The sequence below is a fragment of the Thermobia domestica genome, chromosome 11, assembly GCF_964235325.1.
Source record: "Thermobia domestica chromosome 11, izTheDome1.hap1.1, whole genome shotgun sequence".
In the NCBI taxonomy this organism is placed as follows: Eukaryota; Metazoa; Arthropoda; class Insecta; order Zygentoma; family Lepismatidae; genus Thermobia; species Thermobia domestica.
The window spans coordinates 63,357,837-63,372,592 of record NC_137464.1 but is presented as its reverse complement, the minus strand read 5'-3'; the positions used below and the strand labels follow the sequence as shown (position 1 = coordinate 63,372,592).

General features: G+C 34.8%; 1 protein-coding gene across 2 annotated transcripts in view; it reads left to right on the top strand.

Moving 5' to 3' along the window:
- The window catches only part of LOC145664105 (luciferin 4-monooxygenase-like), a 43,648-nt gene extending 35,493 nt beyond the window's left edge, over positions 1–8,155 (top strand). For both annotated transcript variants that reach the window (XM_081730457.1, XM_081730456.1), the window contains exons 7-9: positions 665–892; positions 2,884–3,049; positions 6,742–8,155. In XM_081730457.1, the coding sequence (XP_081586583.1) occupies positions 665–892; positions 2,884–3,049; positions 6,742–6,863 (516 nt within the window). In that variant the 3' untranslated portion in view covers positions 6,864–8,155. The remainder of the gene's footprint in view (positions 1–664; positions 893–2,883; positions 3,050–6,741) is intronic.
- The last annotated feature ends 6,601 nt before the right edge of the window (positions 8,156–14,756 follow it).

The window sequence follows — 14,756 nt, the reverse complement described above, 5'->3', positions numbered from 1 at the left end:
AAAATTTCCATGTCTTGAGAAGAGAGGGAACTTCTGGGTAGAAAATTTCCATAGTTTCGCTCTTCTGAGAATTTCGACTGGCTAAACGCTAATTCCAAGAAGTCCTCTTGTGTATACGAGGGTTGCTAACAGCAGTGGTAGCAATTCACTAGCAGTGTCAAAACAAAACTGCAGCATACAAGTTACATAATGAAGTAAGAGCATAACGAATGTACACCGTAAAGAAAAAATTGAAAGCAATCGATTCATATAAAAGACCAAATTCTGCTTCAACCATGCCTTATATAACAGGAACTTTTATTCGGTAGAAATTTGAAACTCAGATAGGCATTTTTTTTTTTACATTTTCTCCCAGTTAAATATTATCAATATAGCAGTAATGTTTGTAATTATAAAAATTTGTAAATCTTTTAGCTAACTAGCGTCTTTTCGGTTTCGATTCCCGATCAGGCTGTTTGCCTCTTAAAACAGAGTAATGGTTTGAATCTCGTTTAAGTTGCAAGTCCTTTCTCATATAGCCTCAGTGTTGAAAAGAACATTAAACTGTACTCAATCAATTATTTATATGTAGATAATTTATCATCAATATATTATAAGTCAACCGTAAAAGTATCAACGTTATTGTAATATTAATAATTGAATTTGACTTATTTTATTTCCGAAGGTTATTGATACGGAAACTGGGCAGTCATTGGGTCCTCATAAAAGAGGTGAATTGTGTTTCAAAGGAGATTTGATTATGAAAGGCTATTGTGGAAACGTTGAAGCAACAGCCGCCACTATAGATGCAGATGGATGGCTACATACAGGAGATGTGGGATATTATGACGAAGATGGTTATTTCTACATCGTAGACCGTCTCAAGGAACTCATTAAATACAAGGGTTTTCAGGTAAGTTGGAGACTGACTTTGTCTTACACGTACGACAAAAATTATAGGTACAAACTTGTTTTGGTGGCTCCTATGGTGAACTACTATACTTTTCCATCATGTCGTCCGACCGTGAAGTTTTCTAATTGTAATATATTTCTCAAGTATGGCTTGGACGATTCACCCAAAAAAAAAAAAAAAAAAAAGGAAAATGGTTGGACAAATTTAGTTGAGATTTATCAATGGTCAAGGCTAAAATATAAAACAGATAAATGTCTCAAACAAATGAGTTCTGTTTTACAGTGAAACATCAATAGACTTCTAAACAGCGCTGTAGCCAACAAGTTGTTCTAGGAAGGGGGAGGGGGCTTGCCTTTTTCGGGTGGGACAGAAATTTTACATACTAAAAGCAAACCAATAAATCTTCTTTTAGAATTTGATAACTCAGCATGTACTTATGACGCGTATAATATTATTATAATATTTTCAGTATGTTATCTTCTTGCTTAGGTCCTGATAGTGTGTTATATAGAATCACAGGTTGTAGGAAATGTTGCAATAAACTATTTAAATTAAACAAAAATTAGTTATGAAAGCCTATTGGTTTGACTCTGTGCTTATATGAATGTAAACAGTTAAAAACAAGAGGAAACAACGTCGAAATTATAATGATTTTAATAAAAACAAGATTAAACTCAGAGATTGTTATGCAATAAAATCTTTAAAAAATATGTTAACCGAAGTCAATAAAAACGTTAAAAGGTTGAAAATAATAAAAATGCTAAAGAAACAGGAAATAATAGTTAATAATGTGCTTAAAAGCAGAAAATAATTCATTAATATTATCTCTAAAAAGTGTTGAAGTCTGTGCCAAACCAAATTAATACCTAATATAAAATTAGTTTCGGTGATAATTTTATATTAGGTATCAATCTGTTTGCCTTGACACAGACTTCAAAATCTTTAAAGGTAATAGTAATGAATTATTTTCTTATTTTAAGTGCCTTATTTGGTATTTTCTACCTTTTAGAACTTTTGTTGAAATTGGATATATATATATATATATATATATATATATATATATATATATATATATATATATATATTGTGATTTTTAGTGCGTTTTTGAACTCGGTAATTTTTCATTCAAGTTTATTTTTTCGGCATTTGCGTTATCTCAATAGTTTAGTTAGATACCTAAACTAAAGATAGAATACGAACTTCCTTGAATGAACAGGCACAAAACCTGACATATGGGTCTTCTAACACCTTATTTACTTGCACGAATTTTAAAAATTCCATCCTGAAGAAGTGAAAGAAAGTGATGATATATATATATATATGAATTTTCAAAATTAACCCGATGGGATGAGGAATAAGGAAATTTTACTATTGGTTAAATGGTACTTCTGATTTTTGAATATGTCATAAAATTTAATAAAAGATTATTTCTGTGCATACAAATGAGAACATCTCATTTATTTACGGGAATTTTGGAAATTCAACCTTGAAGGATTGGGAGAAGGGGAAGATTTCATTATTATTATATGTTTCTTCTGAACCTTTGGATATATATGAATGAAATTCGATATATTGGCGTTCTTTCATAAACGAAATACTAATATGTAAATTTTCACATGATATCCCGGCTTTTAGTTTAGAAATCTGGGAGCCTTATGAATAATACACACATGTGATACATTTAAAAGATTTTATCAATATCCCAAACCTTATGTTTCATTTATCTGACGTCCATTTACGTAGTCCATTCCGTAAAGGTTAATACTACTACTTTTTATTGTATTATAAATTTCACTGCTTTCATTGAACTTTAAATTTTATATTCCTTTAAATTTGCTTACTATTATAAGTAATTATAAATTCCATAATTTTCAGTGAACTTTAAATTTATGTTCAATTTCTTTATATAAAACCATAGGTTTTTAGAAACATGAGTTGTTATATATTTCGCAGTTATTTCTATTGAAGAGAACTTACATTTCTATTTGTAGGTTCCACCAGCTGAACTGGAAGGTCTTCTTCTGACACACCCAGAGGTGAAAGATGCAGCTGTGATTGGTATTCCAGATGAGAAATGTGGAGAACTCCCAAAAGCATTCGTCGTTAAACGAGATGGATCAAAAGTTACACAGGAGGATATCATTAAGTTCGTGGCGCGTAAGTCTTAACATTTTGTGTTCTGCATTTAGTCTTATCAAATGCATATGTTAACTAAGAATAAATGGTAAGTTGAATAATTTAAAATAACGCGAGATTTTATACTTACTACTTGATATTAATAGCGCGATTAAAATTTACTATACTCATTTGACATTGTTAATGCATGTATTTTGTATTAATTTATTCAATAAAAGTTTTTGCTGTAGGAAAATCACGACCATTGAAAAAAAGAAATAAAGGATATCATTTGGGTTAATAACTTTCAAGTAATTAAATACATTAATTCAGAAGAAAGAGAAATACATATTTATGTAGAAAAGTTTTCCACGGTAAAGTACAACGACAATCGAATATTATATTAGGATTACTCTGTAATATTCTGGTACATAACATAACTGTATTTTTTCAATACAATGAAAGCAAGTTAACGTTCAAATTATAACCCTTCATGTGGGACTACCTGCAGTCACTTTCCTCCCACTTCCTCGACTCCATGTCGCTACCACATCTTGTCCTTTGCAGTAAATACGTCAGTCATTGTTATTTCCATCTCCTGCTTGTTGGAAAAGTATTGTAACTTCATAAAGTAAGCCATGGACCGAAGCAGATAGTAATCCGAAGGGATAAAGTCAGTAGTACTCGTATATGCAGGGTTAGCATCAATTCGATAAGGTTTTATAAATCGTAACAACATGGTTATATTATGCAATTAATACTTAAAAATATTGTCAGGCATGGAGGTGGCACTGGAGAACCTAGGTCAAATTGAGCTTTGAATAATGACCTATGTATTATATAAATATGGAAATACAGACCATTGTTGACATTCTCCATGTTAGATTGTTTTATAAATCTAACAACATGGTTATATTCACAATTATATTTCAAAATACTCAAAAGTATATTTAATAACTATTGATACGTATACTTGCACATTCATTTTCTCCCCTACAAAATATCAGTTTATATAACAAAATTGTTTTGAACTTTCTTTTCTCAACAAACATATTTCTATTGTCATTCCATCTATATTGATATGCATTTCATTCTGATCAGAATGGTAGAAACTAGAGAGTATTTCCTAAAGGAAATAGAACATTTAAACAACGTATAGATTTATGTTTTGTGTATGTATGTGCAGTAGTACGCCTACCATTTGCCTTATGCAAGTTAACATTTTGTGCCCATAACTGTCGTGTAGTTTACTTATTTTGCAGCTGTAATTTTCCTTGCCAATTCAGTGAATTGTAGCCGGCTTTTAGACGAAAAGTACGTTCACTATAAAGTCAGTGAACACTTAATTACTGTATCTGTTATCAATACATCTTCTTTAATGCAGTTAACACATTTTGCAGATGGGTTTCTAAAAAATAACTTCTTTGCAACCTTAATTTAACGTTAGCTTTTATGTAACTACCAAGAACAACAATTTGTAGATTCGTGTTATACAAGACGCTTGATGATGCACTTTCCCCTAAAGGACGTTTCGATATTCCATATATATTTTTTTGCGTATATCTTTTCGTATCACTCATCTCATGTTACCTATCTGACTCCGAGCTTTGGGAACTAAAAAAGAAGAAAAAAACGTACTAGAATATACATAAAAAGTATGACAATACAGAAACACCCACAGATTTTTCCATTGAGAAAAAAGGGAGGGAAAGGGGAAAAGACCGACACATAAGCGAAGTCGCGTATATACAAATCTTGAGACATGTAGAGCAATACTTAATGTAAAATAACAATTATTATGCACATTGCACTAACTACAGTAAATACATTAAATACTGTAACATATGAGTAAGTAAATCTAATATGTTTTGACATGTTTTTCGAAAAACCGAACCCTTTTGAAAATCCAGAGGAGGCAATTGACCCCCATACGACAATACAGGGTTGTATCCAAAAGTAGTAGGGCTGACTTTTTAAGAAAAAAGTTATTGAACATTTTGATACATCGACTTAATACTCTTCAAAATAGGCCCCTTGGGCATTCACACACTTCTGGTAGCGAGCCTTCCAGGTCGTGAAGGCCTTTTCCGCGATGCCGTTCAGCGCCCTCGGCGTCGCCGCTTGGACCGCTTCCACCGAGTCGAAACGATGCCCCTTGAGCTGCCTCTTGATATGGGAGAACACGAAGAAGTCCGGCGGTGCCACATCAGGGCTGTAGGGGGGTGAGGCAACGTGGAAACGCCGAATTTGGTCAGGAGATCCCTCAAATCCACGCGCCGTTGTCATGGTGGAGCTTCCATTTCCCCACCAGGTCTGGTCGCACGCGTGTGATCCGATTTCACAGCCGTGTGAGCACTTCCACGTAAAATTTTGCATTTACACTCTGTCCAGGAGGTACAAACTCCTTATGGACAATGCCACGATGGTAAAAAAATGCAGTCAACATCGATTTTCTGGACGAGCTCCCTCCCCTCCCGAAACAACTTGTGCCACTCAAATATCGAGGAACGGCTCATGGTATCCTCCTTGTAGACCTGCGTAAGGATGTCCTTGGTTTTGGTCGCTAATTTTCTCAGTTTGACGCAAAACTTGATGGCGTACCGCTGCTCCAAATTTCGGCCCATCGCAACTGACGACGAGGCGTCACAATAGGAGGTCACTAACACAGTGGTCCACACTCAACTAACGCACGCAGGCGACTGCCGCCGGTCGACACCTGTTCCCTTCCCAAGGCTCCCCTCCATAACATCCGGCCTTGCAGCCCTCCCTACATTTCCGCGCGCGCTGGAAAAAAATCAGTCCTACTACTTCTGGATACGACCCTGAAGTTAACTTCTTCCTATCTTATTTATTACTTTTGGTCCTGACATCCTTCCTGTTGCCACTGTGTCAAGTAACAAATTTGCAAATGTGTCAAGCAAATGTAATGAATATTCTACTTTATTAACATTCTAACCAATTACTATTTTAATCAGAAGTCACTAAAGCACAGTCTTTTAAAGCAACAATCTAAACCGTATATAATTCACGTTTCATTATTCTTCAGAAATGACTTGTTAAACATGGGCATTTGCGAAAGATTCGAGAGGTATTGTATATTCATTCTGGGAGGGTATTGAATATTTATTAAAGATAGTCGCTACTTTAGAATTTAATGGTAATTAATGTATGATTTGGGAATTGCACATCACATTTTTGTTAATACTTCCACTTAGTTAATTTCGCATAATAAATAACAATATTTCATAATGCTTTATTACTTCTCATGATTACTTCTGTATGTATTTTCTTTCTCTTTTTAAATCTCATCTTGATAAATCGGTAATTTCAGAAGCATTATAGGATACTAGAAAGTAATCTGTCCGTAATTAAGAGGGATTATTTGTGCACTGCTTGCACATATTATTCATGGAAAATGTTTTTTGAAGTTTTGTTGGTTTGTTAAGTTTAGCGTCCCTTTTCAGCAGCGAGGTTACATGAGACGTGGACCTACTGTTTAAGTGGAATCCGATCCACAGTAATGAGTTCAAATTTTAAGGGCATCCTACAAGGAATCGAACTCCATATTATGTGCGCTAAAGGCGCACGCACTAGCTACTAGACCAGCGAGAAATTTTTAAAAAGAATTTGAGAAGAATGAATGTTAGATCTATGTATCAAAAGGAATAAGTTTTGTGTGACGAACTTTAACATTAAGAGTTAATATGATATCAAACATTTTTTTCTTTTTCCAGGTCAAGTGTCACCACAAAAAAGACTTCATGGAGGTGTGCAGTTTGTAGATATAATTCCAAAAAACCCAAGTGGAAAAATTTTAAGAAAAGATCTTAGGAAAGTGGGGATGTCAAAATTATAAGAAGAGAAATGAATTTTTATGTATGTTCATGTATTCATGTGTACTTTCGAACATGTGATTGTTCATGCAAGGTAGATACACTGCATATACGGATATGTAAGGTTTATGAAGTGCATCAGAAGTATAAGGTTTTTTCTTTACTAATGTGTACATTTTGTAAAATCATAAAGAGTAATAAAGCTGTTAAATATTAAACATAATAAATTGTTAAACTATTTTTTTTAATTCTATGTACAACCATACTTTATATAAACAATTTTTAAAAAATTCGATTTTGATATGATTGTTTTCTGCTTAAATTAATGCATATATTCAAATAGAATATCGGAACATTGCTTGATTTCCAGTGAACAGTAATTAAATAGTTATGGTAGTTTACTAGAAACAATTTCTTTGTGATTTTTCACACATAACATTAATTTCTTTGAATCTTTTAGTACTATAATTAGATACTGAACGAAATTTGAAACTAATTCTATTATAACATTTACAGTTCAGGTAAAACGATTAATACTTGAAAAATGGTGTTGCGAAACATTTTACTAACAAATAAGTGCCGTACTTCCTAGTCATCATAACCAGAAAGGGTAAATGAATAAACAAAATCAGGTTACCATAATTATTAGTCAAAATTATGTTGTTAGCCTAGTCCTGTAATGGAAGAATTACAGTGCAAAACAAGGAATATAATCTATACGTAACTAATTCTGCCTTTAAGAAATAAAATTTTGAATGTTTTATCTATGTACTTAAAGAAAAAACTTCTATTGTAAGAGTTTCAAGATTATGGTAAGTGTGGTGTGGTGAACTATTTATTTTATATAGTCTTATAAAGACAAGCTTGTATGTGTTAGAAAGTGTGCATTTTTAAAATAAAACAATAACTAAAGACATACTCATTTAATGAAATGATATTAGAGTCAATATAAAATGACAGTAAAACATTCCTTTAATAATTTTTTCTGTATATCATTCAAAGTACGAGTAGCATTCTTTTCAGTTTTGTTTTTTATTAGTTGATTTAGATATATTGAGGGATAGCAAGGATTCCTCTTCCTAACTTCATTTTTATATTTAAAAATCTATATGGGAATTCTCAAATCGAAAAATAAATATACATTTTTTTATATATATAAAGTATTAGGAACCTCTTTCCGTGACTTACTAGGAAATAATTCAATGACCAAGCCAATATTTTGCCAATAAAGCCTTTTTTTATTTCTTCAGATTTATTTCTTCTATTTACAATTTTGTTTCGGGGGCTTGGCTAATTTTATTCCTGAAAATGTGAACATTTTGCAAGATATTTATTTATTTTAAAATGATATATAAAATTTTGGGGTGATTAAATCTGGAAGCCCCTTAAATACGCCAGTGCTGGTAAATATTTTCTCTTCTAGAAAGGACAAGAAAATTAATTCTTAAAATAATTTCCCTTTATTAGATAATAAAATATAATCTTCTAAGCGTTATTATCAATGTAGAATCAGATATTAACCTGTTTCAAACAGTGTAGTAGTGATGTAAGTTAACATACAAAAGGATCAAATTTATAAGGGTTAACAAATTTAAGACTTGTTTGGTGCCAAACGTCAGCAAAGAATCACGAAGAACAAATAGACTCGTTCTGATAAATGTGATTATTTGTGTACTTTGTATCAAGGTAGAGTAATAAGTAATAACCAATTTATGAAGCAAAGAATAAATCTAGGAAACAGATTTTCACAAACGCATGCAGCAGAATGCAGGATTATGATTAAATTTGAGATATGAAAGTAACTTCTGTATTCTTCATGGTACATCCCTTCATTTAGGTGTTTATTGTCTCTATTCAGTGTGAAGTAAAATTTTCCACTTTACTGTATAATTACTATTTCCTTGTCCACTAGTTGAGCCGTGATGTATTTCTATATTTCTTTAATTTCTAGTTCATTTTGCAATGATGCTATCATAGAGATATTTTCACACACACTAAACAAAACATGTGCCTTAGTATGTATGCGCTTTTATACGAATATAGAGAATGCCATTATTTGGAGTAAATGTGTGTGAGTGTTTGTGATATGTGTATGTATATAACCATTGTTAATATTTTGTTTTATGGATTTATTGAATTACGTACTTGTTTGGTGATAGAATTTTTTGAATGTACGGAACAGTTTGTTCAAATGCTGATCATGGAAAATGTTAAATAAAACGTTTAAAAAATAGTTTTTAGAAATCTATTTTTCATTCTGTAGCTCCGAACGTTAGTTAAAAAAAGGAATTTGTATGATCTTAATAGTTCTGGTGTCTGCTAGAGGATTCTCCTTTCATGTGTTCCTCCTTGAAATGAACAGTGAACTCTCTAATTTACGTCCCACGATTATGTCCTGAAGGCTAAAGAGGACTATTGATTAATGATGACAGTGAATGATTATGAAAGTAATTGAAAGGATAAGTATGTGGGGGAAGGGGAAAAACGGGTGAAACCCGAAAAAAAAAAACATTGACATCATGGACCCCTCGTGTTAGAGATAAGTATTTTTGTCCATGTCTATCCATTTGTCTATTTTTGCCCTCCCTGATGGTCTAGTGGCAAGCGCGTGTACATTTGATGCATCTGCTCTCGAGTTCAATTCTCAGTGGGAGAGCACAAAAAAATTAATTTCACAATAACTGACATTTATTAATCATCTCTTTCCTTTAGCCATGGGACGTTAAACTAAAAAAAAAGATAAAAATCAACTCTCATGTGTTTCTCCTGTTTTTTAAAACTGTTTTCCAGCTTCGTTTGTTGGGAGAATAAGCTACCGGGATTAGTTCATGCATAAGCTACCGGGATTAGTTCAAGGTCCCACAAGTAAAGCTGTGGTTGATGCCAAACGCGATCCGCGAACCAATCGACGTACCCGTCAGCTCTCGGAGGGTAGTTTAGAGTCGGCTGATAAGCGTTCCAGATCTCGTTCTCCTACCTACATTCGCAAGCCGGAAGAATCAGAACCAATGCAGACGACCACTGGGGATCCTAGCAAATCTACTGATGGATTACAACCGTCATATGCAGCCACTCTTGCTCGTCCTAAATTACATTCTTTTCTTCTTACTAACTTCGACCCAAAGTACAGTACCACCCGCCATATCTTTAATCAGATTATTAAATATCTTCCAAGGGCCAGTATCCAACAGATAGTTTTCACCAGGGGCGGTGTTATTATTAAATCTCAGGACGAAACTTTTGGCATTACTCTCCGTAATAAAGCCAGTTATGAGATTTTTGGCAAATCTGCACAACTGTCTAAGCTTCCTGACAAAATCAAGCAAACTCCTCCACCTTCAAGAACACCAATGATGTCCGTAGTTATTCGCGGAGTTTTACCTGAAATAACAGACGATGAGGTGCTTGAGGAGCTAAAAGCAGACGGCATTGAAGTGTCCAAATGTATTCGTATCCGAAATAATAACGGTCCAACATATATGGTGAGAGTCCTGACTACTTCTCAATCCTCCATCGATGCATTATTACAAGATGGCGCATACATATTTAAGAAACGTCATAGGGTGGAACCATCCCGAACAAGCCTCCCTCTTCCCATTAGATGTGAAAGGTGTCAGGTGTATAACCAACATATAACGGCTAAGTGTCCAAATGTCGCAAAATGCGGCTACTGTGCTGGCAACCATGATACTAAAGAATGTCCGAATACGGGAAAACCACCTCTATGCTCGACCTGTTCCAGTGACAAGCATCCAACTTATAGTTATAAATGTAAAGGGAAACCGAATCCAACTCCTGACCACCCGGAGATGACGGTACCACTACGTACCATAGATTCTAACGTGCCTTTGTCACAGTCTATCACCTCTCCTCTTATTGTGGAAAACTTTCTCCGCTACATAACACTCATATTACAAAATATTTTCCCATTCCAACGTCAACTTATATTAGATCATGTTATTGCAGCAGCCTCCGCTATATTTCAAGTTAACTTGTATACTGCATATTCTGGACCGTACGTTCACTTCCATATTGCTCCCCGAGACACTGCAGTTTAAGTCCGTAATTTTGTGTATGAATATGGCTCTGACACTTCTTTTTCTGAACATTCGTTCTTTAGCGCAACACCGAATACTATTTGAGCAGTTACTGCTTGAGGAAAATATCGATTTATTTTTACTAAATGAGACTGCACTCAAACCTGCTACTTATGTCCGATTTCCTCGATATCAATTTTTTCGCTGCGATTATGGAGACAATAACGTACGAGCCCAAGGTGGCGCTGCAATTGGAGTTCGTAATAAACTCACTTATAGATGCAACTCTGTTCCACAGCATATGCAGTTACCGGAACACCTAGTGACAACAGTTTACGTTCCTCACCTTATATTAACAGTAGCTACAATATACGTTCGACCAGGTCATATCATTCCTCTTGCCTTCTTCACCTATTTGTTTCACCACTTTAAACATCTTGTCATATTAGCCGACGTTAATATTCACAGTCGCTCTGCCCGTGATAAAGCTGAGTTTTTCGATCATATAACTCTTAATTTAAGTGGGCATGTCCATCAATTGCCCAAACATACGCGACCAAGCAGTCAGACTACACCCGATGTTGTTATTAGCACTGCCTCTATGGTCGATAAATGTAATATACATGTACTAGATTGTATCGGCAGCGACCATCTTCCGGTGAAAGTCGTTATCAACCATCAAAGACGACAAATATCTGAATCAACTATGAGAACTATCATGTTATACGACAAGGCGAACTGGAATCAGTTTCGTACTGATATAGATGTTGCTCTTGCCTCCTTAGTACCACCGACATCAGAGACCGACCTTAATAATACCGTCGATAGCATTAGCACACCTATCACCAGTAGCGCCAACAAAAACATACCTACATATCGAGGCAAAACATACCAACCTATGCTACCTCCGCAGTACTTGACTCTCGTCAAAAAGTCTCGCACTTACTTTCGAAAATACGAACAAACACGGAATCCAGAGTATTTGACTCAAGCAAGACGATGGCAAAGGACAGTTCATAACTATATTGTTGCTCATAAACGGCTTACCTGGAGCAAAGCATGCAATCAATTGAATACAGAGTCACATCCCACGAAATACTGGAAAAAATTTCATCTTCTAACTGGACAGACAGTTAGTTCATCTTATCCTCTCATACAGGATAATCAATCTCTAGATACAGATCAAGATAAAGCAGACGCTTTAGCCACACATCTACAGTCAGTATTTACACCTCCGCCTTGCACACATTCATTCAGCCCTAGAGTTTCTGAAGAGGCAATTGCACAATTACTTCAACCTTCCATCCAGCATACTTTAGAAGCGGATAATCCTTTGACTCGTCAAATCACTTCCGCGGAGATACAGTCCATCATCAAGCGGAAACGTAGTACTGCCCCAGGCTTTGATCAAATAACTTACAGATTACTTAAGGAATGTTCGGCAAATTTTTTCATATTTCTAGCATCGATATATACATTTATGCTTCGAACTGGTTTCTATCCTCTTGAGTGGAAGGTATCTAAAGTCTGTATGTTTCTGAAACCCAACAAACCACCGCATTCCGTACAGTCCTATCGTCCAATCCAGTTAACTTCCACGTTAGGTAAAGTCTTTGAAAAAATACTCGTATCTCGTTTACACCCATACATTATGGATCTACAACTTCTACCTCTCCATCAAACTGGATTTTGACCTCATTATAGCATAAATGATCAACTACTTCGTCTAGCTACCATTATTACCAATCATTATAATAAGTCTCTTCCGTCCTGTCTCTTTTTAATGGATCTGGAAAAAGCTTTTGATCGGATTTGGCATTATGGATTATTTTATAAACTTCTTAAACTGGGTCTTCCTGTTACATACCTCCGAGTCATATTTTCTTTTATACTCAACCGAATAGCCTACGTCAGCATAAACAACTCATTATCACATCCAGTCTTTCCATACACAGGAGTACCGCAAGGTTCTAGTCTATCTCCTCTTTTATACATACTCTATGCTTCCGATTTACCGTCTCCATCGCCGAACACTTATCTCTTTCAATATGCTGATGATACAGCTTTTCTTACACTGGGAAACACGATACAGCAGATTAATACAAACTTGCAGACTACAATTACTAGCTTTCTGAATTGGTGTAGTAAATTGAGACTTTCAGTTAATGAAGACAAAACACAAACACTTGTTATTTTACCTCCTAAATGCCGCAGCAAAGTTAGACGAAATCCAAATTTACTACAGATACGTGTGGGAGATCACTTTCTTCAACCAGCTAAAACAGTAACATACTTAGGAATCATTTTTGATGATAAGTTGCGATGGACACCCCAGCTTCAGAAACTTGTTCTCAAAGCAAAGAACCGCTTACAACTTCTTCGTCGTCTGGTTGGCCAGACCTGGGGTTTAAATTCCAAATTATTGCTTAACACATACAAAGCATTTATGCGGAATATACTTACATTTGGACACATAGCCTGGTGTTCAGCGCCTCCGAAATTTTACAATAGACTTGAAATTCTTGAGAGACATGCCATTCGTCTTGCATTTAGGATAAAACTTCCGTATCATAATGCTGACTTGTATGACAAAATTACCTTTCCTCCGCTTGTTCAACACATAGCACAATTGCGTCAGAAGTTCATAACTACCAGTCTCCAAGATCGTAAGGATATCTTTCTTGACACCATATTTACAGATTTACAACAAGAATCTCAATCTAAGTACTGCTATACACCACTCAGAGTTTTGCTTTCCATATACATCCGCACTCTTCCAGCAGATCATCATCATGCCACCTTCTTCCGTCACCAACTCATCCGTCAACATCTTCCACATCTTTTTCCATCATAGCACTTGTCTCACTACAACACTAATCTGGGCTTACCCCATGTTTCTCATCAGTCCTGAGCCGCCCCAGGACAGAAGATTAATCTGCATTTGTTTGTACTAACATCTATATGTTGTGTTGTGGCGTTACGAGCACCTCACTCATCATCATTTTTCCATTTTTTGCATTTTCTACGTTATTTATTCGTTTCAGTTTTTTCCGCACCTTTTTGTTATCTTTTGTATGTGCACCTTTCCTTACTAGTTTGTTATTATTCATATATTATTAATGTTATTGTTGTTTAATATCTTTATTTTTTGATTTTTATTAGTGTATAATAACAATAATTGTTTCACAGCTCTTTGACCAGCTATGAGTTTAATAATGAATAATTGATGCTCCCACACCCCTGGCCAAGAGAGAGGGCGAAACCCTCTAGTGGCCGTTTCTTTATACCCATTCGTTCCAAGTTCTTCGGCAATAAACCAATGTTATACTTAAATTGATGCCCAAACACCTTCCAACTCAATAAATAAAGTACTGTCACTACCCATTACTCTAAAAAAAAATGCAAGCAAGCGCGTGTATTCGCATTTCAAACTCCCACTATGGAGGAACCTCTGTTCAACGATCACGCAACGCCGCCATATTGGAAAAACAAATCCGTCCATCAAAGACCACAAGTGGCAAAGCTCAATTCTTCATATGTAAGTATATACATATGGTAAGTATTATAGGTTAATTAATATTGACCATTTTCAATTATATAAATAAAAGAAAGTGCAAGGTAAATTCATAATTAATCTAATAGAAAGTAAAAGTATAATTCATAATTAGGGTTTGGTCTCATTACGTGAAAAATTATATTATAGGTAACTATACGTAGTCTAATCACTGTACATAAAAGGAAACACTCAATAGCTTACATACAAATTATCGAAAATCTAGTTACCTTTTTTCGCTGCAACACTACAAAAAATCCCAATAGAAAGAAAAATTTACCTATTTAGGGGAAAAAGAATCACTGTAATTATTCTCATTACAGACA